General features: G+C 38.3%; 1 protein-coding gene across 4 annotated transcripts in view; it reads left to right on the top strand.

Annotated features, from left to right (window-relative positions):
* LOC149177914 (uncharacterized) overlaps window positions 1-25881 on the top strand; it is a 338468-nt gene extending 312587 nt beyond the window's left edge. For 3 of the 4 annotated variants that reach the window (XM_089420234.1, XM_089420233.1, XM_089420235.1), the window contains 5 exons: window positions 22484-22541; window positions 22707-22821; window positions 24980-25049; window positions 25190-25261; window positions 25355-25881. In XM_089420234.1, the coding sequence (XP_089276360.1) occupies window positions 22484-22541; window positions 22707-22821; window positions 24980-25049; window positions 25190-25261; window positions 25355-25474 (435 nt within the window). In that variant the 3' untranslated portion in view covers window positions 25475-25881. Of the gene's footprint in view, window positions 1-22483; window positions 22542-22706; window positions 22822-24979; window positions 25050-25170; window positions 25262-25354 lie in introns of all 4 variants that reach the window. The other variant, XR_016258149.1, reaches the window with a different exon arrangement.
* The last annotated feature ends 222 nt before the right edge of the window (window positions 25882-26103 follow it).

Below are 26103 nucleotides of genomic sequence, written 5' to 3'. Positions count from 1 at the left end.
AATCTGACGCTTTTCAAACATTCAAGAATTTTCATAAATGGATTGAAAATGATGCACAATCTCATATTGGGTCTATTCGCACTGATAATGGAAAAGAATACACATCAAATGAATTTGAAAACTATCTTCGCCAACATAGGATCAAACATCAAACAAGTGTGCCTTATAATCCCCAACAGAATGGTGTAGTTGAAAGAATGAATAGGACAATCTTAAATATGGTACGATCCATGCTCTTCTTAAAAAATGTAAAGATAATGTTTTGAGCTGATGCTGTTTTATGTGCTGCATATATAAAGAATAGATGTCCATCTAATGCTATAAGAAACAAGACTCCATATGAAATGTGGTATGGACATGTTCCTTCAGTAAAGCATCTCAGGGTCTTTGGTTCCACCTGTTATGCCTTGATACCAAAGGTACATAGAAACAAACTTGGTGCTAGAAGTCGTAAGTGTATCTTCCTGGGGTATTCAAACACCTCCAAAGCATACCGTCTCTATGATGAAGTAAATAAAAAGTTTGTTGTATCTAGAGATGTAATTTTTCTTGAATCATCCAAAACTGACAATGTTGTTGAGCGACAACTTGATCACTTGGATAGATTCGCAAAAGCAAAATCATTTCAAGAATTTGATAATCAAATTCCACATCTTGAAGGGGGGATTCCTATACTAGATCAACATGTGAAATGTTCTTCTGAAGAACACTCTTCCCCGCATGAAACTCCGACAACAGATGATGCTTTAAGTGATGTAATTGATAGAATTGGGAGACTCAATCTTGATTCAGTCCCAACTCAATCAACGGAGCAGCCTGGACCATCTGAAAAAGGTCCCCCAAAGTGGCTGACAAAAACACTTGAAAGTGTTCATCCTAATGAGGTTGGAAAGACAGGAACTACAAATTCAAACCGACAAAATGGAGGTGATGTAGATGACTCTAATTCACCTGTTGATATGGATGTTTCTTATGATTGTGAATTGAACTTGTCTACAAATTTTGAACCAACTTCCTTCAAAGAAGCTACTTCTCGTGATGGATGGAAAGAAGCAATGCAAAAGGAGTATGATGCCTTCATAAAGAATGACACTTGGAAGCTAGTTGATCCTCCATTAGGAACCAAACCAATGGCTGCAAGTGGGTCTACAAGAACAAGTATAACGCTGATGGCTCACTTGACAAGCACAAAGCTAGGCTTTTGACAAAAGGTTTTGCATAGAAGGAAGGGGTCGATTATGAGGAGACTTTTGCCCCCACAGCAAAATGGCTTACCATCTAGACACTCTTTGCACTAGCAGCTCAGAACGGTTGGAAAGTCCACAAAATGGATGTAAAACCTGCTTTCTTAAATGGAGATCTAAAAGAGAATGTTTTTGTGTCCTAGCCTGAAGGATTTGCTGTGAAAGGACATGAACATAAAGTATGCAAACTAGTGAAGTCCTTGTATGGCCTCAAACAAGCACCACGAGCCTAGTATGAAAAACTAACTGAGCATCTTCTGAAACTCAACTTCAAACATTATGATCTTGATGATGCAACTTTATTTGTCAAGAAAGTTGGCAAAACAGTTGTATATCTTGTGGTATATGCAGATGATCTTTTGATGACAGGGAACAATGAAAGCTACATTGCATCCATAAAGAAGGAATTGGGGAAAAGTTTTGAAATGACTGATTTGGGCTATGTTCATTACTATCTTGGCATTGAAGTAACCCAACATCCGAAGTCCATATTTCTTTCTCAAAAGAAATACATTGGAGATCTGTTGAACAGGTTTGGCATGACAGAGTGCAATCCTTTTACTACTCCAATGGAACAAAACTTAAAGCTCACATCTATTGAAGGAAAAGAATTTGAGGATGCAACAAAGTATAGACAGCTTGTAGGAAGTCTCAACTACCTAACTACTACCAGACCAGACATTTCGTTCGCTGTTGGAATCCTCTCCAGGGTTATGCAAAAGCCTTGTGAGGGACATTGGTCTACTGCAAAAAGAGTTCTAAGGTACTTGAAGGGAACTCAAAATTTTGGAATCAAGTATACACAGGTGGACGACTTCAGCTTGATTGGATACTCTGATTCAGACTTTGATGGAGACAAAGAAACTGGGGTATCAACTTCAAGATATGCTGAGTCTTGGATCAGGAGCTGTCTCCTGGAGATCACGCAAACAATCAGTTCTAGCAGATTCCACAATAGAAGCAGAATACGTGGCAGCAGCTGAAGCAACAAAAGAAATTGTGTGGCTCAGGAAAATTCTTGAAGATTTGCAAGTAAAACAAGTACAATCAACTCCACTCATGATTGACAATACCTCTGCAATAAAGTTGGCCAAGAACCCAAAGTTCCATGATCGAACGAAGCACATCAATACTAAATATCATTTGATTCGACATCATGTTGAGGCCAAAATAATCCATCTCCGTCATTGTTCCACAAATGAGCAAATTGCAGACATCTTCACCAAAGCTCTTGGAAGAGAAAAGCTTGAACGATTCAGAATGATGCTTGGACTCACCAACATCCCTTCAGATTAAGGGGGGGAATGTTGACACCTAATCCTTGTGATTGGGTGAATTTATGTAAATAGATAAATTAGAAATATGAGCAGTCATCGGGAGATGAATTGAACAGTCTCTCTCTCATGTATATAATGAAGACCTATCTGATGGAATTAAACATACGAATCATTTTTGCCTTATGGATTTACTGCCTGGCCTAACACATTTCCTAATTTTGCAGCATTTATGGCTTCTCAAAGTTGTGTTTCAAGTGCCCCTAAATCCACTCAAGCGACGAGGTAGCAAGAATATTATCCTCTATGGAAGTATGTTACCAAAGTGAAGCAAATGGGTTCCGGTGGTACATGGGAATAGAAGCGCAAACTATTCAAAAATGAAGAGACCTTCAAGGACTCTTACACAAGAGTGAAGGTTCACGTTTTGCATGAAGAGATAAAGGATATTCATGTGTGCGTACCTACAAAAAATGCGGAGGTGAGGGCTAAATTCACGAAAGAGAGCAATGATGCTCAAAGGTTGAAGGGTCAAAGAAGAAAAATCGGCATGGGCACTACCAATCCTCGCATGTCTGATAGCTTTGAGACAAGGATTGTTCAAGAAGCAAGAAAGAGGAGGGCACTAGAAGTAGAAGCAAAGTTATCAAAGCCATCAACTCCAATCCAAGACAACAGATTCTTGAAAATGCTTGATAGTCAAGGGAGAGAAGAAACTGACTGAAGAGTGGCAAGGGCCATCTTTGTTTAATGTGGTTCGATCCCCATATTGGCAGGATTTGGTGAGAGCGATTAACAAAGCTCCTCAAGGTTGCAAAGGCCCAAACTATGAAAAAGTCAAAGCAGTTTTGCTGAAGAAAGAGAGGCAACTTCTTGATGATGTTCTGAAACTAATTTGTAACTCATGGGGTAGTACAGAGCTTTCCATTATCTCAGATGGCTGCACTGATAAAAGACGCGGGCCATTGATTAATTTCATTGCATCATCACCAAAGGAGCCATGTTCATCATAGCAGAAGATTGTTCGGGTGAGATTAAGGATAGCAAGTTCATTGTTGATATTTTAATTTCTGCTATTGATCAAGTAGGGCCAAAAATTGTGGTGCAAGTTATCACAGATAATGCACCTGTTTGCAAAGTTGCAGGCTTGATTGTAGAGAGTAGATACAATCACATATTTTGGACTCACATTGTCCACAATTTGAATATGATTTTAGAAGAGATTGAGACAAAAATAGAATGAATTAAGGAGGTCATAGGTCAGACTAGGGAGATTATAAAATTCATCACCAACCACCACCAATATCAAGCAATGTATTGAGAATACTCCAAATTGGAGTTGTTGAAAATTGTTGAGACAAGGTATGCCTCAAACTTCATCATGTTGCGTTGCCTTGTTGAAGTTAAAAAGGCATTAATGAGTATGGTGGTGGGTCCAACTTGGGCTGAGTGGAGACACGCAAATACAAAGGGAAGTATGGTGAGGAGGGTGTTGGTTGATGAAGATTGGTGGAGCAAGATTGATTTCTTACTCAAGTTCATGTCACCTGCCTTTGATCTTCTCCAAGATGCAGACACAGAGAAACCTTTCCTAGGAGAGGTTTATGATGGCATGGATACCATGGTTGAAAAAACTGTGGAAATTATTACACAAGAGGCTCCCACTCTTCTTTTTGTGGATTTTGATTTTACTGAACAAGTGAGGTCCATTATTGTTACCGGGTGGAATAGCTTCAACACTCCATTGCACACTTTGGCACATGCTCTGAATCCAAAATTTTATGATGTTGAATTCATTGCTGAAAGCAATGGGAAGAGGAAGGCTCCACATAAGGACAAGGAGGTGGCCAATGGAGGGAAGATATCCTTTCAGAGGATATTTCCAACTTCTTTACAAACTAGTGTAAGGCAAGAATTTTCCTGTTTTGTTGTTGGATTAGAGGATTTTGCAAACATATCAGCTTTGGATGAGAGGAGGACCATGGACCCATTTAAGTGGTGGACTTGTCATGGGGCAAGTGGTGTTCATTTGCAATGTCTTGCCACTCGTATTCTATCACAAGTGGCAAGCTCTTCATTAGCAGAATGAAATTGGAGCACCTACAGTTTCATTCATAGTATGAAGTGCAATACGTTGGGATCGTAGAAGGCAGAGGACCTTGTATATGTGCATTCAAACCTACGCCTTGTGTCTCGTAGGGGTGAAGAATATACAAGTGGACCTCATAAAGATTAGGATGTGGATGCAAAATGTTAGGTTTAGAGCTCTCTCTTTTTGCTCTTGATACTTGTGCCAATGGTGATGCAAGTGCTTCTGGAAGTACTAGTAGAGTTGCCTCTTCTGCTAAACAGGCATCTTATTCTATCTTTGCGATGATGATTTTTATTAGTAGTGATATGTTAATATAGCCATGATTTTCTTTAGTTTTAATTCAGTTTTAGAACATATAGCCTCATCTATAAAGGCTAATTTTGGATATTTTCATCATGTAATCATCTGTTGGAGCTAATATAAATTTGGATTTCCTTCTAAAATGCCATTTATCTCATTCTTTCTTTTCTTGCAAAATAATGTGTTATAATTTATTTAATACTGGCCATCTATATGATGTTTCGGCCGTGTTTCCATTTTCCGAGGGTCGTGTTTCAGGCTGTCCCCATTTCGGAAACCTCTAGACATTTTGTGCAACTTAGCTTTTAATTTATTCCAATATATCATGAAACAATTATACTTCAGAAATTCAACAATAAAGAGCAGTAGAATAATAGAGATCACAATCCACAAAAGAGAGGCAAGGTTTACTCTGGGAAAACCCACTACAGGGAAAAACCCAACAACCTTTTTCAAAAGAGAAATTCTTCTTGTTCAATGAGAGACATACCTAGAGCTATGGTCAAACCTGGTCTTCTCCTCCAAGTCAAGCCACCCAAACTAATCCAGCGCTTCGCTCTTGAAATTTCGGCCCTCCTGTAATCATCAAACAAATTTTGAGGTAAAAATGGGCCTCAAAACAAAAATGTACAAACCAAATCAACTTTATAAGAACCAATAGGATTCAAGATGATGATGTCAACCACAGGGGATGATTCACCATTTTTGGAGTAAAAAAGTAAAAAGATTAAAAAAAAACTACTTTTTCAATTCGTATTTTCAACTTATCTTTTTATAGTTTTACTCAAATTTCGATTGGGATCACTCATTAGATGCTGAATTTAATTCCTCATCCAAGGGTTATCCATTTTGCATACTTTCGAGGGACCCTTCTACATGAAAAATGAGAAATACATGATTGCGATCATGTTTTTCATGTATTTCTCATTTTTCGTGTAGCAGGTGTTAGAAAATCATAAAGGCACTAAAGATTTTCTAGATCTTGATAATTACTTGTGATGTTTCTTATTATTACGATTCTTTATATCTTCTTTCTTTAATTCATCAATCAATTACCAAAAGCAACAACACATAAAACATAAGACACTAGAGGTAGGCACATGCTAGGGCAAATCCCTCCTCGAGGGGAAAACCTAGTCAAGATAATTCTTCCTTTCAATAGTATTCTTTGAGACTCTTCATCCTAGACCAAGACCAGACCTTCCCTCCACACCAAGTCAACATCTCAGAATTGCTACCTCTTTCCAACAACTTTGACTATGCAGCAACTTACGACAACAATGAAACTTGGAAGACTTCGATCTCCCAACCTAGGACAGGAAATAGAAAGAGAGAGACACCAAAATTTTGATTTTCCTTGTCTCCTTAGACTTTCCCAAACTCGTATTCATTTCTTCTTCCCGACAATAGAGTTCACACCTTTTCCCAACTACAAGAGAACTTCGCACTTCTGCCGAGCAATGAGATTTTCGCATTTCTTCCCAGCTACAAGAGAATTTGAACTTGATGAGAGAATGATGCTCCAAATGAATTTGATGACCTTCCTTTTATAGGCTTCTTATGGGTCAAATAGGGTCCTTAGGCCGACTTGATCTTCTCTTAGGCCGACATGGTGTGGAGGTTACATAATTCATATTTGACTCAATACTTAACCTTTTTACATGATTCAAAAGCCCAAGAAAGGCCTCTTTAAATGTTCAATAACTCTATAGACTCAGAATAAATGCTAGAAGTCCTCAATGGGGACTTTGACCTAAAACATGGTGATCCAAGCATGAAACCCATGCTTTAATAAGTCACAATAATAATAATAAAATCTCTTTTCTTTATTCTTTTGACAAGTACATTACATAATGACTCAAGTACATTATTGAAGACCGAACGTAGTTACATTTTCTAACACTCCCTCTTAACTAGGGAAGTATTTATAATGTACAAATACAATGGAAGATTTCAAACCATATGAAACATGAATAACTTTAGGCACCACAATGCCATGGACTAGATTCTTGACTTGGGCAATCTATTCAGGTGGTACTGAGATGGGCTCAAGCTTTCAGCCCCTTTAGGTACCCTCAGGCTTACTTTCTAACTATCAACTCAAAATCTAGGTGTGTATCCAAAACAAAGCTCTTTGATCAACACCACTTTTCCAACTTCGGGACTTAGACATCAACGCAAAGTGTTAGCCAAATGTCTCCCCAGGCAATGCTTCACTCACAAAGCCTCAACATCCCTTGATCCAGCAGATCAAGAATGACCAATATCTCCCAATCAACCTGATTGGTTATGAGCATGCTATCAAATCCTTCGAGAGATTCACCTATACAAACACAACCCCAATCAATAATATACTTTCACATGTACATAATCGAATACAAACCTCCTGGGTCTTTCAGACAACTTGATGTTGCTTCTCAACTTTTTATAGTAGGATTATCAACCAAATCTTTGACAGAATTTTCCTCAATCATATGTTTTCCTTTCCTACTTTTCATGCAGCAACATATCCTCCGAAATTCATTCTTCAATTAACACCAAGCTATGCCCTCCCTCTCAACCTGGAAGCACCTCTTCATCCGAACTCCCTCTTAATCTTAGGGAGATCTCTTCTATTCATGCTTCCTCTGGGAGATCAACTTCTTCTTTTTTGACATCAAAGAATCTTTCGTGGCTTCAAACCATTTCATCAGAGTTATCATCAACTTCATCATGCTTATCACATCAACGAACATCTTCACCAAGTTGAAGATTGTGTACCTACACAACTTCAATAACAAGTACAACCAAATCTATAGAAGCATGATGTTGGCCATATCAGAATCACATAAGCATTTCAACTTTATACATATTAGATACATATACTCTTCAACATCTTGCTAGGGACTTTGTTATAAACCCTACTCTACTTCATAACAACTCTCATTCTATCTAGGGTTTCAATGTTCCTTCGAAAGGTATGACATACCTTACTTTAACATATAGCAAACCCTAGAAACAATTCAAACAAATATAGATCTATAAAGTATCTAACAACTTTTCAAAATACATATGCTAGACTTCTCACTAGGGATTCATACAAATCTTAGATTTCACAAATAATCAACCAAAGTCAATCATAGCTTAGTCACTGACCAACCTCCACTAAGGTTAGTTCCAACCTCCATATTTCCAATCAACCATCAATCAGTGATTAACATGACCAGCTATCACTAGGGTTAGTTGCAAACCCTAGATTTCTGATCAATCATCAATCTCAAGTTTCAACCAAAAATTTCAAATTTCAACATTCTTTCACAAATCCCAAAGTATCATATAATCATCATATATCAGAGATTTCTACTTGGACTAAGGTTTGAATCCAAAACCCTAGAATTCCATTTTCACTATCTCAGCAATCTTACACAAATCTCAAATCATCATATTTCATAGATTTTACTTTGACTAAGGTTCAACTCCAAAACCCTAGAATTCTATCTTCACAGTTTCAACAATCATTAAATACATAGATCTCAGATTGTTATATTACACACATTAGACAATGTCACTACTAGGATTTAACTGCAAAACCCTAGATTTTCATTTTCCAATAATCATTTAAATAGATTTCAGATTGTTATATCACACATACTAGGCAAGTTAACTTCACTAGGGTTTAGCTACAAAACCCCAGATTTTCAAATGTCATCATCCTAGAATCTCAAACAAGGACTTTCATTAAATCCTAAAACTTATGACCATCAATGACTAGGTCAACACACATATCGAGGAATCCATAATCATTCATAAGCATATCATATGTCAAACAACATTAATACATCTGACCTATAGACCAAACTAGGATTTTAGTCAAAAGGACATATCTATATATGCCTAGATTTCATTATCATGCAAATACATATCATATCATGTGTTAGTGAAACCCAACCTCACAATGATCAATAAGAGTTAGACACACAAACATCTTGATTACACTAGGGTTTGATAAGACAAACACACACATACCAAGGAAAACATTTCTAAGATAGTATAAAGGTCTTGCTCACCTATTCCACCAAACCCTAATGAGCTAAGGTTCCAATGTAGAAACATAGCAAACCCAACATAACGAAAACTTCAAAGACTCGAGATTTTAGACCTTATGATTCCATCCTAACAAGTTAGGTTTTCCTGATCATACAAAAATCCCAAACATGACAGCATCAATAAGAACTTCAAATAGCATTTCACAATCACCCTAACCAGTTTAGGGTTTTCAGGCGTTCACATTAGCATGCCCTTCGATTAGGGTTTTCCAAAACCTATCTGGGGTTGTATACAAACAATCAAGAATATGAGTAGGGTGGGTAGATTTATCAAGAGATGAATCACCGAAACAAGAATCACTAAGATTCAATACAACTAGTCATAACAAAGTTAGTAATAGATCATCAAATGAATAATCTTATCAATCAATGTATTCAAAGCATACATTTGTTTAATGACTAACCTTGTCTTGAGAGATCCTCCTTCTTGTAGTTGTTTCCCTAATCAAGAGAACAAAGGGAGACTTAATAGTGTAAGTCCCTAATGTCAAGTTCTTCGGGCTTGACTTTCCTTGAGTCTCCTTCTACAACAAGGTTGGCTTGATCTCTTCCTCTCTTCTTATTCTTTGGATTCTCGAGGCAATCACTTTTGTAGTGACCCTTCTTATGACATTGATAGCATTCTACCTTGGACATGTCAACTTTCTTCCTCAGTCCTTTCGATCTCTTTCCTTTATGATGAGCAACATAAGCATTTGATACTCCTTCAGGATTGGTAACCGATGAGATCCTTAATTCTTCTTTACTACAGGCGGTCCATAATTCTTCAAAGGTGGGGGCTTCCTTCAAATTGTTGAGACCTGCAGCAAATGCACCACAAGAGGGTGGCAATCCTAATAGAGCAGTGATCACTAGTTCTTTGTCCAGAACAATCTCATCGATGGCCAAGAGATCATCCCTGAGTCTAGCTATCTTCACAAAGAAGGTTGCCACAATATCTTCTTTACTCATCTATGTAGTCCTCATCTCATTCTTCAAACTTATTACTTGACCAGTGTTCTTGATAGTGGACAACTTCGACAAGGCTTCATACATCTCTTGAGCATGGTCGATGTTAGCTATGAATGGGACAAGATTGTCTTTTATCCCTTCTACCCTTAGAGTCATAGACACCAATTCTAAATCCTTGAATTTTGCTTTGTCGGCATCACTGGCTTCTTCTATAGGTTTCTTTACATTTCCTTTTACCAAGTCCAACACTTTGTTCTTCTCGAGGATTGAGTCAATCCTCTTCTTCCAGGATTTGAAGTTAGATGTTCCTTCAAGTTTGTTCTCACCCTTGATTAAGTTAGACATCTTTCTTTAATATAATAGACTGCTTCCCTGAAATAGTACCTATGAATGGACCAAGTGCTTGACACTGCCTTTTCCTTCCTTCTTCACCAAAGCTTTGATACCATGTTAGAAAATTAGAAAGGCAGTAAAGATTTTCTTGTTCTTGATAATTACTTGTGATGTTTCTTATTATGATTCTTGATATCTTCTTTTTTTAATTCATCAAGCATTTACCAAAAACAACAACACATAAAACAATAGACACCAGATGTAGGCACATGCTAGGGCAAAACACCCCTCGAGGGGAAAACCCAGTCAAGATAATTCTTCCTTTCAATAGTATTCTTTGAGACTCTTCATCCTAGACCAAGACTAGACCCTCCCTCCTCACCAAGTTAGCGTCCCAAAATTTGGACCTCTTCCTAGCAACTTCGACTATGCAACAACTTACGACAACTGGAAGACTTCGATTTCCCAATCCAAGACATGAAACAGAGAGAGAGAGACACCAAAATTTTGATTTTCCTTGTTTCCTTAGAGTTCCCCAAACTTGCATTCACTTCGGCTTCCCGACAACAGACTTTGCACCTTTTCCCAGCTGCAAGAGAACTTCACACTTCTGCCCGCAACAAGGTATTTTCGCACTTCTTCCCAGCTACAGGAGAATTCGAAGTTGATGAGAGAATGATACTCCAAATGAATTCAATGACCTTCCTTTTATAGGCTTCTTGTGGGGTTGAATAGGGTCCTTAGGCTGACTTGATCTTCTCTTAGGCTGACATGGTGTGGTGGATACATAATTCATATTTGACTCAATACTTAACCCTTGATTCAAAAGCCCAAGAAGGGTCTCTTTAAATGTACAATAACTCTATAGACTCAGAGTAAATCCTAGAAGTCGTCAATGGGGACTTTGACCTAAAACATGGTGACTCAAGCATGAAACCTATGCTTTAATAAGTCAAAATAATAATAATAAAAACTATTTTCTTTATTCTTTTGACAAGTACATTACATAATGACTCAAGTACATTATTGAAGACTGAACATGGTTACATTTTCTAATAGCAAGGTCCATTGAAAGTATGCAACATGGGTACTCCTTGGATGAGAAATTAAATTTGGCATCCAATGAGTGCTCCCACTCGAAATTTGAGTAAAACTGTAGGGAGATATGTTGAAAATACGAGTTGAAAAAGTAGTTTTCTCTTTTTCCCCTCTAAAATTGGATGATGTAATCTAATCTTATTTTATTATATCGACTATTATTTTATAATATTCCTTAGGAAGCCCATTTTAGACCTCAAAATTTCTCTAATGAGCCAGTTGCCCTAGAATTTTAGCCTTGCAGCAATTGCCCTGGTAACCCAAAGAATTTCGCCTCCCCGCAACAATTGCCCCAGAAAATGCGAATCACAAAGAGAGAGATTACTTCACACGTGCGAGTTGCTAGAGAGAGAGAGGAGAGAGAAAACTCAACCTTCTTCTTCGTCCTTCTTGTCCTTCGCTCACTCGCCTATAAGTTGTCTTGTGAGAAGAATCAAAATTTCCCAAATGAGGAGCTCAAGCTGCCTTTATATAGTAGTTTGTTTAGGGTGAATGGAGTTGTCTCTTGGCCAGGGCCGACTTGACTTGGAGGGAAGTCGACTTGTCACTTTTGGAGCCAAAATTTTCATTTCAAAAATTCAAATTTACATCCCTTAAAAGTTGCTATGGGACTTTGACTCAAAAATGAATTTTCTCTTGAATCAAGCATTTATAAATATGCTTTATAATGATAAATACAATTACATCAAGTGACCAGAAGTACATTATGAAGACCAGCCATAGTTACAAATTCAACAATATGTTAATGATAAATACAATTACATCAAGTGACCAAAAGTACATTATGAAGGCCGTCCATAGTTACAAATTCAACATAATGAAGTGTTAATTATGTTGAGAAATCTAGGGCATTCAATGTTAACAATTTCTCTGCTTGATAATTGCTTGTGATATGCTTGTTCTTCTTTTACTTATGATCTTTCACTTTGTTAGCTTATTAGTGTGTTCTTTTCATCAAGACAATTATCAGAATAAAGACAAGTGACACAAAATATAGGCTTCTCTAGCCAGGGCTAAAACCTCTCACCTCTTGAGAGGAAAACATGATAAAATTCTTCTTCTAGATCTTTGATTGGTAAGTACCAAGACCATGACATTGAACCCTCGACTATAGTATCCTTCCAAGACACTTGTCACCCACCTTGATCTGTTCCTCCCTTCGTCTTTCCTCCTAGAGAAACTTTGTCTCTATCTCGTTGTATTACACCTCCACAGCTTCCCTAGAGAATCTAGGTCTCTAGTTCTTCTAGAGAGAACCTTGGTCTCTGTTGCTGCCCCAAAAAATCTGCTGCCCAAACTTTGCACTGCCTAGAAGTTTCTGCTGCCCCGGCTTTGCACTTCCAGAAGATTCTGCTGCCCAGACTTCACACTTCCCAGAAGAATCTTCGCTGTCCCTAGTAGATGATGTCCCAAAAGAATTTTCGTCCTTCCTTTTTGCTGCTCCTTCATCCTTCTTCTAGCCCTCTTTCTTCTGTGTTAAGTTTAGGAGTATTCTATGCTTCGAGCAATTTATTTCAATTTTCACAGTTAGCTCAATATCTTTTCCAGATTAGCAATCACATCAATGTTAAAGTAAATTGCAGATAGAACATAAACATAGATCGCAGAAGACAAACCAAGACAAGAGGACACAAGATGTGGCGCTAGCCAGGGAGAAACCCCAATGTGGGGAAACCCTTGATCAATTCTTCTTATATGTTCTTCAATAGTTCAGCAGAGAGAGAGAGAGAAAGATAGTACATTTACAATAGAATTCAACACTTTGAATTATCTAAATAAGAGCATAGATTATCTCTAAGAAGACGATATATGAGGTAGTTGAACTCAATTGAAGACATGTTGCTTCAACTGATTCTCCAAGGTGACTCCATCGCTTGCTGTAGCTGGCATTGTGCTGCTCCTCATCATCATGCTGCAAGTCACTGTGCTGCACCATGTACTTGCTGCACTAAGTATGATTGTTGTCCCAATGTTTAGCACTATTGTACCTTGTGCCATTGCTGCACCATGCTGTCACACCGCTGTCCCATGTGCTTGCTGCACCATTGATGCTCCATGTACTTGTTGCACCAAGTACCATACTGCTGTCCCAATGTGCTTGTAGCACTATGCTTGCCGCCATGTGCTTGCTGCACCTTACTGTTGCTGCTGTCCCATGTACCATACCATTTTAGCACCATGAACTTGCTGCTCTAAATACTAGCTGTCCATGTTCCATACCACTATGTACAACCACCAATTTGGCTCCCACAGATTGCCTAATAATCTGACCCAAAGAAACATCACAATTGCTACTACAAGATTGCTGTACACCACTGATTTTACTAATGTTTCTGTACTTCTGGTTAGGGCATGTACCACTGCCCCTAACCCAAAACACAGTCCCTCAAACAACCTCAATAAACAGTGGCATAGGCTAGGAGGGACACTCTTTCTCCATGCTGAGGGTAAGGGCCAAAACCAACTCTCAAAACAACCCACACAATCCTTTGTTGTTGTGGTATGGTCTACTGCCTACCACACAACACTCTTTTTACCATACGACATCCCTCAAACACAACTCTAGCCTATCCACAAACCTCCAAACAAGAGGCTCTTCAACTCGACCTAGACCAATGTATATCACAACTTCGGACCCTTGTTTACCCTTAAGACAGTCACCAAACTCGGCCTCCTGTATTAGACCTTCCACGTTGTTCCTTGACCCTTTTTATTTGCGGTTAGGGCTTGTATTGACCTCCTTCATGACTGCATCTAGGGCTTGTAGAGATCAATGTAGGGCAACGTGTAGGCCTCCTTCTTGACTGCGTCTAGGGCTTGTAGAGACCAACGTATAGGGCAGCGTGTAGGCCTTCTTCTTGACTATGTCTAGGTCTCACGCTAGGGCTCCTTACCTTTTGCGTTTAGGGCTTCCTCTCCTAGATTTCTCTTCCACTAAAACCCAGAACAAGTGGAGAGAAATCAAGAGTGATGTGTGTGTGAAATGACTCTCAAGTTATCTCCTTTTATACTAAAACATTGAGCACATGTGGGGGTTATTTGGTTGCTGGCCGACCTTGACGAATTGTCTTATAACACAAACAAATTCATAACTCCATGAATACTTATCGGAATTGGATGCTCTTTAGATCAATCCTACACCTCTCGTTGAGAGGGATCCCTCTCAACTAGGGAGAATTCCATCCGTTGATCCATCTGCCAGATTGTACTATCTCTGCCATTAGTGCCTTGCACTGCTCTGCTGAACCATGAAGAAGAAAAATTGATCGAGAATGTCTCGTACCATTCTCTATTGACCCGAAGTCAGTTCCATATGAAGAGAGTGTGTCATACCACTCTTACTGATCCTAGATCAGTTCCAAGAGAGTTAGTCATATCACTCTCACTGATCTTAGATGAGTTCCAAGAGAGTTTGTCATATCACTCTTACCGATCCTAGATCAGTTTCAAGAGTGTGAGTCATATCACTCTTACTGACCTGAAGTCAGTTGTAATTGATCCCATATCAATATCAAAAGAGAGTGTCTCAAACCACTCATACTGATCCCAGATCAGTTTCATTGATCCCAGATCAATGGAGGTCATCCTAGCATAGGGAGTATGGTAGATACAATGATGCGTCCATCGATAATACTACTATGGTCCCTAACCCCATTTCCTCACTCATTGGTCAAATGAAGGTACTTCCCATGTGTCCTAGACTGCATGGATAGGATGCCTTTGACAAGAGAACCACTCTTCCTCTCCATAAGTCGCCACCAGGTATCACAGGGGAAGGTTGAACCATTAACCCTATACCCAACGCTCCATTAGGGGAGGGTGAGTTGTCCTATGGTCGCTTGTTGCTCCAAGAAGTACCCCAAGCCCCCCCAGAGCTCCCAGAGCTCAATGCATGCATCATACAGGACCTTCATAAGAGGGTCTCTCAACGACCCCAAGTCGTTCTCGGAAAGTCACAAATTTGACCTTTCCTCAGGGCTTTGATAGAATGTCTGCGACTTGCACATCAGTCCCAATGTAATGGAGCCTTCAGCTCATCGATGTACCATATCCCAGATAAGGTAGTATCTGATGTCTATTTGCTGGAGCAATCATAGAATACGGGATTCCTCAATAATCAAATCCCCCTCTGGTTGACATAGAAGATCACGGTGGTATCCATCATGTGTCAAGCAGCTCACTGAAGAGCTTCCACAACCAGGCAGCTTCACACGAGCTTATACTCGTAGCTATGTATTCGGTCTCAGCGATGCTTATAGCAACAAACTTTTGCTTCTTGCTCATCCAGGATATCAAAGCAGAACCCAAAGAGAACTAGCACTCAGAAGTGCTCTTACGAGCCTTCACATTGCCTACCCAGTCAACATTTGAATAATATGCAACTTCACATTTCCGGTAGTGTATCTCAAATTTCAATCCATGAGAGATTGTGCCTCGAAGATATCTCGGAAGATTCTTGGCAACAATCCAGTGAGGCTCAACCATATATGAGCTCATCATGCTAACTGCAAAACATATGTCTGGATGGAAGTTCACCAAGAACATCAACGCAAATGAGTTTATGAAATTCAGAGGCATTTTCCAAATCTGGTTCGACATCACTACCACATAACTTCTGAAATTTAAGCTCCATCGAAGTAGTCATGGGCTTGCAGTTCACCATTCCAACTTTGGAATCCAACTCCTTCTTACTTTTGCAAATGAGAGGGTTTGCACCGGTCAGAGAGAGGTCGTCCTCAGAAGGTGCCAGTATGAGAGGTCTATCATCCACAACCTTCAAGCAATGGTTTGGATCGATTTCACTCCTAGTGAATCTCAGCTTCATCAGACAGCTATCAATCCTCTTATATTAAGCCCGGGTGTTTTTGCTTCAAGCCATAGAGGGCTTTCTTCCACCTGCATACATGAGATTCCCGATCATGAATCTGAAAATCCTCGGGTTGTTACAAACCTATGGACCTGCTACATGAGGGGAATGGTCTCCTTGTAAGATTTCCTTCGGTAAATCTCAGATATGTACCTTCATGCTCTTTTTGAATTCAGGCATCCCTGTCACCATCTGACTCACATCGGGTAGGGCCCCATAATTAGCAAACCTCCAGTGCTATAGATGAGATGTGTCAATTGACATGGTCCCCAATGGACCATCATGCAACTTGATACAATTTGCCAATCCTGAATTCAAGGATAAAGGCATCTTTGAAAATTCTATTTTCAAACACGTACCTTTCCATCGATGAATGCCACCCTCAAACCTTTGATTTCCATTGCCGAAATGGACACCAAGTTCTTCTTGCAATCAGGTACATAAAAGAGATTCTGTAAGTGAATCGTGTTACCCTCATTCAATTGAGGGGTACCATTCTCTACACCCTTTCAGGGATAGGTGGCATTGACTCCAAGTATAACCAAATTAGAGAGAGCACCCTTCTTTCTGATGAAGTGCCTTGAAGCACTACAATCAATAAGCCAGATTCCCAAAGAATCTGGAGGAGAGGGCCAATAGAAGATAATACTTCTTGATCTTACCAAAAACAATGTTTGATTCTTAATACCTGGAGTTCCTTGCTTTCTTTGAAGGTTCAGCTATTTCCTTGATGACTTGCATTACCTGTCATTCCTCTGACCATTGAAGATGTCCCTGGAATGATTGTTATCATCATCAAGTGATGTGTCCCTACCATTCAGACACTCCCTCGTATAATGGCCGAACCTTTCCTTCTACCCTTAGATCTGGACTTCCCATTGAAGTGATCTTTAGGTAGGCCATCAGAAGCTTCTGTTGCGCCATTCTGATAATATTCTCTGCTTCGACTTCACCCTTGGTGAATTTGAAGAGGGATGAGGAACCCATTGAGCCTTTTGTCCTTTCCCAACTATCTTCGGTGTTTGCTCTTTCACTCTTGCTTGGGCTTTGTCTTCACCTCAGCTCTGATACCATGTTAATTTTGGGAGTGTTCTATGCTTAGAGCAATTTATTTCAATTTTCACAGTTAGCTCAAAATCTTTTCCAGATTAGCAATCACATCAACATTATAGTAAATTGTAGATAGAACATAAACATAGATTGCAGAGGACAAGCCGAGACAAGAGGACACAAGATGTGGTGCTAGCCAGGGACAAACCCCAATGTGGGGAAACCCTTGATCAATTCTTCTTATATGTTCTTCAATAGTTCAGCTGAGAGAGAGAGAGATAGTACATTTACAACATAAGTCAACACTTTGACTTATCTAAATAAGAGCATAGATCATCTCTAAGATGATACATGAGGTAGCTGAACTCAGTTGAAGACATGCTGCTTCAACTGATTCTCCAAGGTGACTCCATCGCCTTGTGGTACCTGTCATTGTGCTGCTCCTCTGCACCATGTTGCACCTCACTATGATGCACCACGCTGCGCCATGTACTTGCTGCACCAAGTATCATTGCTGTCCCAATATTTAGCACTGCTGTACCTTGTGCCATTGCTGCACCATGCTGTCACACAACTGTCCCATGTGCTTGCTGCACCATTGCTGCCACGCTGCTGTCCCATGTGCTTGCTGCACCATTGCTGCTCCATGTACTTTCTGCACCATTGCTGCTCCATGTACTTGCTGCACCAAGTACCATACTGCTGCCCCAATGTGCTTGCAGCACTATGCTTGCTGAACCTTACTGTTGCTGCTGACCCATGTACCATACCATTTCAGCACCATGAACTTGCTGCACTAAATACTAGCTGCCCCATGTACCATACCACTATGTACAGCCACCAATTTGGCTCCCACAGACTGCCCAACAATCCGACCCAAAGAAACATCACAATTGCTGCTACAAGATTGTTGTACACCACTGATATTACTGATGTGCCTGTACTTCTGGTTGGGGCATGTACCACTGCCCTTAACCCAACACATAGTCTCTCAAACAACCTCAATAAACAATGGCATAGGCTAGGAGGGACACTCTTCCTCCATGCTGAGTTTAAGGGCTAAAACCAGCCCTCAAAACAACCCACGCAGTCCTTTGTTGCTGTGGTACGGTCTACGGCCTACCACACAACACTCTTGTTACCATATGACATCCCTCAAACATAGCTCCAGCCTATTCGCAAGCCTTCAAACAAGAGGCTCTTCAACTCGGCCTAGTCCAAAGTATATCATAACTTCGGACCCCTGTTTACCCTTAAGACAGTCACCAAACTCGGCCTCCTGTAGCAGACCTTCCATGCTGTTCCTTGACCCTTTTTGTTTGCGGTTAGGGCTTGTATTGGCCTCCTTCATGATTGTGTCTAGGGCTTGTAGAGACAAACGTAGGGCAGTGTGTATGCCTCCTTCTCGACTGCGTCTAGGGCTTGTAGAGACCAGCGTATAGGGCAGCGTGTAGGCCTTCTTCTTGACTATGTCTAGGTCTCATGCTGGGGCTCCTTACCTTTTGTGTTTAGGGCTTCCTCTCCTAGATTTCTCTTCCACTAAAACTTAGAACAAGTGGAGAGAAATCAAGAGTGATGTGTGTGTGAAATGAGTTTCAAGTCATCTCTTTTTATACTAAAACGTTGAGCACATATGGGGGTTATTTGGGTGCTGGCCAACCTTGACGAATTGTCTTATAACACAAATAAATTCATAACTCCATGAATACTTATTGAAAACGGATGATCTTTAGATCAGTCCTACACCTCTCGATGAGAGGGATCCAAGAAAAATATCGGCTGTCATAAATAAGATGACCCACATGGAGTTTGGCCCTAGTTGCCAATTTTAACATTCTGCCTCCTTCGTACTTTTCCAGTGAATGCTTGTTCGAATTGTGTGTATCCAAATGAGGCCGAGTGTGTTATGCTCTTAACCTGCAAAGTAATACCGAACAGAGAATATGCGAAGAAAAGATACCCAGAACACAGAATATGTGAAGAAAATATACCCAGAACACAGAATAGCAATGATTTTATTACTCAGAGAGAAATGTTCACAGGCCTCTTCGAGGGGGCAACCTCCAATAGAGCAGAGCTCGATTACAAAACAAGACACGATACCCCTCGCAAGGAGTCTCTATCCTTTATATATGACTCATACATGCAATACCACGGGCCAATACCGTGGGTTTTATTAATACCATCTATCTAATACTACCGCCCATTTGCAACTAACTGTGGTCCCGTCATTAATTGCGGGTTAACCACTTACAAATATTAATATGGGCTTTATTGACTCTTGACTATGACGTGATCCCATGACATAAATAAGGGGGTTAGGGTGGGACCCTAACAGAGTGGGGCTATATATACCCTTCTTCACTGCTCTTTAGACCAACTTGACAACTGGAGTTTAGGCTGACTCCATCTTGTAGCTTCCTCATAGTTTGTAGGCCGACTTGAAGGGATTTGATGACAAGTTCTTGGAGGATATTTTACATAGACAATATTGACCTTTTGCCAAGTGTAACATGACTTCATTTACATGAAAATGACTCTTTTATGACTAGATGACTAAACCTAAATACTCTCAATGGGAGTCTTGATTCAAAAACAAAATTCCTTGCTCATGAAACCCATGAAGCAAGTTAATATACTAATTTTATTTTTCTTATTTATATCTCTTTACATAAAATCATAATTACATGTCATTATGAAGACCAAACCTAGTTACACTTTTTCAACAAATTAGTCCATTTCTTTCAAGCTTGGTTCACTTAGATGGAATAATGATTAAGCGTACCTAATGGTGAAAGTTGCAGCACTAGATATTGTGTGTAATTGACAGATGGTTCCATCTATAGGTTTGGGAAACATAACTGAGGTCCACATGATGATTTTGACAAAGATCTAGGGGCCAACTCCTAGAAGGTGAATTTAGAGGGCCTCTACACAAGTCAAGGTACTCAAGGTCCTCAACGCAAGCCCTGAGGAGACATTTGCGCATGACGTCAACATTTCGGGTTACACATACGGAGATTTACTTTATTTCACAAAGGCTACTAGGTTGGCTTGTGACCTAGACTTAGTATTTGCTTATTATTTATGATTTGGAAGGGCTAGCAGTCTAATTAGGCATTTGTATGCCTCATTTAAATAGGAGAACATATCATTGTAACTTCTCATCATCACCTTTGGATTTTTGGCCTCACTAGAGGAATTCAAACTTGTTCTCTTGTGGATGTATTGGAGATTTTGGATGCATTTTGATATTTGGAGCTGTTCTTGGATATTCTTTGGAGCTATTTTTTGGTCTAATGGATTGAAATCTTGCATGTTATCTTGTAAGTGCACTTGATTGTTGAATATTTATTTTTTAATGTCTAATGTATGGAGTGATTGATTCTAGGTTATGCTAAATTGTGCCCTAATTTATTGACGATTAATTGAATTGCTATCTAGATGAATATTGCATGCATTACCCATACATAGCATGTAATGAATTGTCCTCATACATAGTGTAAGATGTGAGTTGTTTATTCATTTTTGCAGATAACAATAAGTACATAGATTTGGACATAACCATCATAACTCAGGTACATAGATTTGGACATAACCATCATAACTCAGGAGTATGTCTTGACTCCTAATTAATTTAATTAATCTTGTATTTTATCTACTAGCCTACGTTACATTAACTTTAAAACTAGGCCTACACAAACAGTAAAGTTATTTATACACACAAGTTAACATTTGTTATTATGTCCTATCACCATCTGTTAACAACCAACTTCCTAATTTTTAACCAATTTTTTCATGATATTTTACAAATTTGTCCTTTGACAAAGGCTTGGTAAATACATTAGCAAGCAGGTCTTGGCAAGGACAATACAACATTCCATTCTCTCTGCTTTGAACTTTCTCCTAATACAAGTGGTGGTGGATCTCTATATGCTTCGTAAGTATCACCATAACACATTAGGGAAATTTTGATGTAAATAATGGGCCTGAAAACAAAAAATGTACTAACAGAATCAACTTTAAAAGAACCAATAAGATTCAAAGTGATGATATCATCCCAAGGGAAAATATTTTTAGAGGCAAAAGAAGAAAACTATTTTTTATTTTATTTTATTTTTTATTTTTATTGTATTTTTGGGATATCTTCTTATAGGGTTACTCAAATATCAAGTGTAGACACCCGTTGGATGCAAAATTAAATTCCACATCCAACGAGTACCCACTATGCATACTTTTGAGTAGACCTACATCGAAAAAAATTAAAATACATGAAAAAAGCGTGTTGGGTCTACTGTTTGATGTGGGTTTACTCGGAAGTTTGCAATTCTGCATCCAACAACTGTTTACACTTGAAATTTGAGTAAAAATATATGGAGATAAGCCAAACAATAAAAAAATAGTGCTTTTTTTTTTTCTTCTTCTTCTTTAAAAATTTATCTCTTGTTTTATTATTTTAACTATTATATTATTATGCTCCTTAGGAGACCTATTCTATACCTTAAAATTCCCCTAGTGGTCAGTAATAAGTATCACTATCCTCTAACAACCAACTACTTAATTTTTGACCCAGCTTTTCATGATATTTTACAAATTTGTCCTTTGACAAAGGCTTGGTAAATACATTAGCAAGCAGGTCTTGGCAAGGACAATACAAGATCTCAATCTCTCTATGAACTTTCTCCCAGTACAGGTGGTGGTGGATCTCTTTATGCTTCGTTTTCAAGTGGAATATTGGTATTCTCATCAGCTTCAATACTCTCAGATTGTTATTGTATAGGGGACTGGACCACTCTGCTTAACACGTATCCTCAAGAATAGTCTCTCCGTGTGATGTTGATTATTACGAGCAACGATAAAAGTAAATTTTGATGATTTAGTTAGTTGATTAGCGTGTCCATCTAACTTTAAGCTTGTTTCTTCAGTTTCCCTGAGAAATAGAGCTTTATGGTTATCAGTGCACTTAATCAACTAATATCTCATGAGATATTGCTTTTGAATTTAATGTAAAGTTCGCCATAATGTTAGCTTTATTAAAAGTGTTTGGAGATTGAACCTATCTTCATTTCATCATGGATTACAAAATAACATATGTGAGCATTTCTCTGAGAATTTTGGTGTATGAAGTTTTATCTGTGTAATTATTTCCACGTCAGGAAATAATCCTTGGACTTCATTGTTTTGTGCAGGGGCAGATGAAATCGAAGAGATTTGCATCACTTGTGTCTTCTTTGAGAAACGAAAATAGTATAGTTCTGTATCCTCTTTGAGAAATGAAAACAGTGTAGCACTGTAGCTTTACCTTTAGGTTATAATTTTATTGTTCTAAGAAAATTTTAGGACTCTATATAGTTGCATATTTATCCTTTCATAAGCATGATCTTTGAAAATGTTGCTCATGTTAATTTACAGTTAAGCTATCATTGAAACTAGTAACAACGAGGTCCCTCCATGAAGGCTTAAACAAGGGTTTGTCACTGATGGTCAAAGTGGTAGCCTTTATACAGCATGAGAATCTAGTGCCCTTGTAAGTGACTCTCCTGTGCTCGTCATATTTGGCTTTCATTTTGTTTAGTTGTGCAATATAGCTTCACAACTCTTCCATGTAGTATGTCATTGTAATCCCTATGGAGAGGGATTTTCGGTTTCATAGTCTTGAAATGAACACTTCCATTGAAGTCCCTTTGTAGCTTTTATTTTGACTAAAATAGATTATATCCTGTTTGTAGTGTTGTTGCAGGAAATGTTCAATTATAATAAAGCATGCTTATGTTTTCTGGTATATAATCTGCTGAATAAATATCTATATAAGATCATTATATTAATGGCCAACAAATGATTACAAAAGTAGGTCAATGGGACTGCTGGAGTACTGGAAGATCATAGATGTATTGTGAAGGATTTTTTCTCCATTCATACAACTATAGATCTCTCTATTGGGATTCTGCACAATATATTGTGTTCCTAGATTGGATGTCGAGAGCTAAGAATAGAGGCAAATTTTGTTTACAATAGACTAAAATTATGTTTGATTCTCTACTAACAAAAAATAATGGGGTTTGAAATTGAACAAGAAGAATGTTTTTAGTGGATAGGCGACTCAAAGCGTTTTTTCTTGTATTATTGGAGTCTCTGTTAATGTTTAGTTTGTTAGTTTATGGCTTTGAGTGGATAGGTGACATGTTTCCTTAATTATTTTTTCTTGTATGATTGGAGTGTTAAAATTTACTTTGTTAGACTCCTGAAAAGAGTTGATAGATTAAGTCGTTGAAATTGGCATGGTGAGGGGGATCATTGGTTAATTGTTTTCTATCGAAGTTTCCTCTTGAGCAGCCCTTGTGGATAAATCTCATGGGTTGAAGGTTGATTTTGAAATAACCTTTTACATGGCCTTTTTCTACAAGGACGTTTCTTGTATGATTGGAGTGTTAAAATTTACTTTGTTAGATTCCTGAAAAGAGTTGATAGATTAAGTCGTTGAAATTGGCATGGTTAGGGCGATCATTGGTTAATTGTTTGCTATCGAAGTTTCCTCTTGGGCAGCCCTTGTGGATAAATCTCATGGGTTGAAGGTTGATTTTGAAATAACCTTTTCCATGGCCTTTTTCTACAAGGACGTTCCTTGCTACATTTCATTGCTAAGATTAAAGGAAAACAATTGCATCATAACTTAGAACTGGTTCTGAGAGTTTGGTGCTCATTTCCTTGCAGCTTTGGGTTTAGAACCCTATAGTTTGTGTCCGGGGACGGCTACAATATGTTACTTACATTCTTTGTGCATGACACATGCTAATTTTTATTATAGCATTTGGCTGCAGTATCATTTAATCACCCTTTTGTTTGCATGTAACTATGAAAGGCAAATCTTCTGACTTGCAGCTTCTTTCCACACAAGACCTTTTTTTTTGTATGGAAACCATACGGAAACTCTTGGGAAATTGGTCGGAAAGTTTTTCCAGATGTTTTTTGAGATATTCAAGTATATGGCATTTTTGTGATAGAGAAATAATATCTATATATTTCAATTCTAAAAACTGTATAGTAAAGCACATGAAGTTGCTAGTTGTGCAGTGTTGGTTTTATACAAATTAATTTAACCTGCATATTCATAGGGATGTCTATTTTGGAATAGGGCTTCCAGAATTTTAATTTAATTATCAATAATTATTAGGTAGATGGTAGGGATTTAATCTCCATGGAAGATTAACTGAATATTTTCAGTGTAATCAGAATAGAGGTTGATATTTATCTCAAATCAGTTGTGTTTTTTGCATTTCAATTTAATTAAAAAAATGTTATCTAGACAAGTGTCATTGAATTCTTATTGTTTATTGTTGCTTTACTATTTTTTTTGTTACCTGCGATATGTTTAACTCTCATATACATATCAAGTAAAAATAAAGTTATAATTTAAAAAAAAAAAAATTAAGCTTGGCAATATGAGATTATCATGAAGTAAGTGTGTTGATTTCTATTGGGAGTTTACCAGCAATTTAAAATTTCTATGGCTATGCTAGTCTATCTGAATGTACATGTTTTGATGCGATCAAGATGAGCATTCTTAAATAATGGGCATGTTCGTTGGAGCATGCTAACAGCACAGTAATATACACATGCTTGTTGACATGTAATTTTACCTTCAGTTTGATTGGAAGTAACACAATATAACTGTCATGGTTTTGCAGATATTACGTGGTTTCGGATTCGGAAGGAAGTTGTTGTATCTTGTCTGTTTATGGCTTGCGTAATGGTGTGGTTAGTGTTATTATATGGTTATATAATAATGAGTTTTCCTCTTACTCATGTTGCTGAATGCATTCAGATTCTCTCGTGTTTTCTTTAAATGTACAATCTTCTTTCTCACTATTTTGTAAAGATTATGTGCTATTTTTCAGATTAAAGAGAGTGACACTGTAACATTGCTAGAACCTTCTTATCGTAGTATTCATGTCTCCTGGAAGGACACGGTTAGTATATTTTTCTCTTCATAAGAAGTACAAAGGCACGTTTGACATTGCGGATCTAATTCTTGTCCCTTGCTTGTGCTTTGTGGTGAGCAGACTTATAATTTCAAGGCTCTTCGAGCAGATTTTAGACAGCAAATTCTTCTGAATGGACGTGTTCCGTCAGTACAAGATGCAACATGCTCAACAATTCATGCTCAGCATATTCTGCCATAATGCAGGAGAATCTCTATTGTGGAGGTGTTAGTTTGGTGCAATTAATGACTCAGGCCTCACAGGCCACTATGTGAGAAGCTTTCAATAGGCATCCTCTAGTATCAGTGATTATTCCAGTCCTGTTCTTTGCCCATCAGAAAGAGCGAATCATGCGATTTCACTTTCTTTTCCAGCCATTCTCTATTGTATAAATCCAGCAGATAAATGGGGATCATGTTGGGATAGAAGAATGTTTTGAGATCAAATGATGAAGAGTGACCAAACGTGAAACCACTTTTGTAGAATATTGTATAGGTCCACCTTATCATTTTTCTCCAAATGAAATGGATTCTACTTCTTGTGGGAAATGTAATGTTGGGTTTATCGTGTACACAAGATAAAAGGCTTTAAATTGCAAAAACATTGAACCATGGTCTAACAATCAATATCTCATGAATTGAAAAGTTGTTCCACCTTATTTTATTAGCTTAAAATTGCTACATATTTGAAACCATGACCTTAAGAAATGGTCCACTCTTCATACTAAAATAAAAACAATTTACCCGACTTGCCTCGAAGTTTATTAAAAAAAAAAAAAACCAAAATGGAGATGATAATATGGACTCAAAAAACTTAATAAAATTGAACAT

Source organism: Pinus tabuliformis, chromosome 4_1, assembly GCF_031772625.1.
Source record: "Pinus tabuliformis cultivar Carrire ecotype Pingquan chromosome 4_1, CPIR1, whole genome shotgun sequence".
NCBI classification, from domain to species: Eukaryota; Viridiplantae; Streptophyta; class Pinopsida; order Pinales; family Pinaceae; genus Pinus; species Pinus tabuliformis.
The sequence above is the reverse complement of the archived record's forward strand: the minus strand, read 5'-3'. Positions and strand labels throughout refer to the sequence as shown.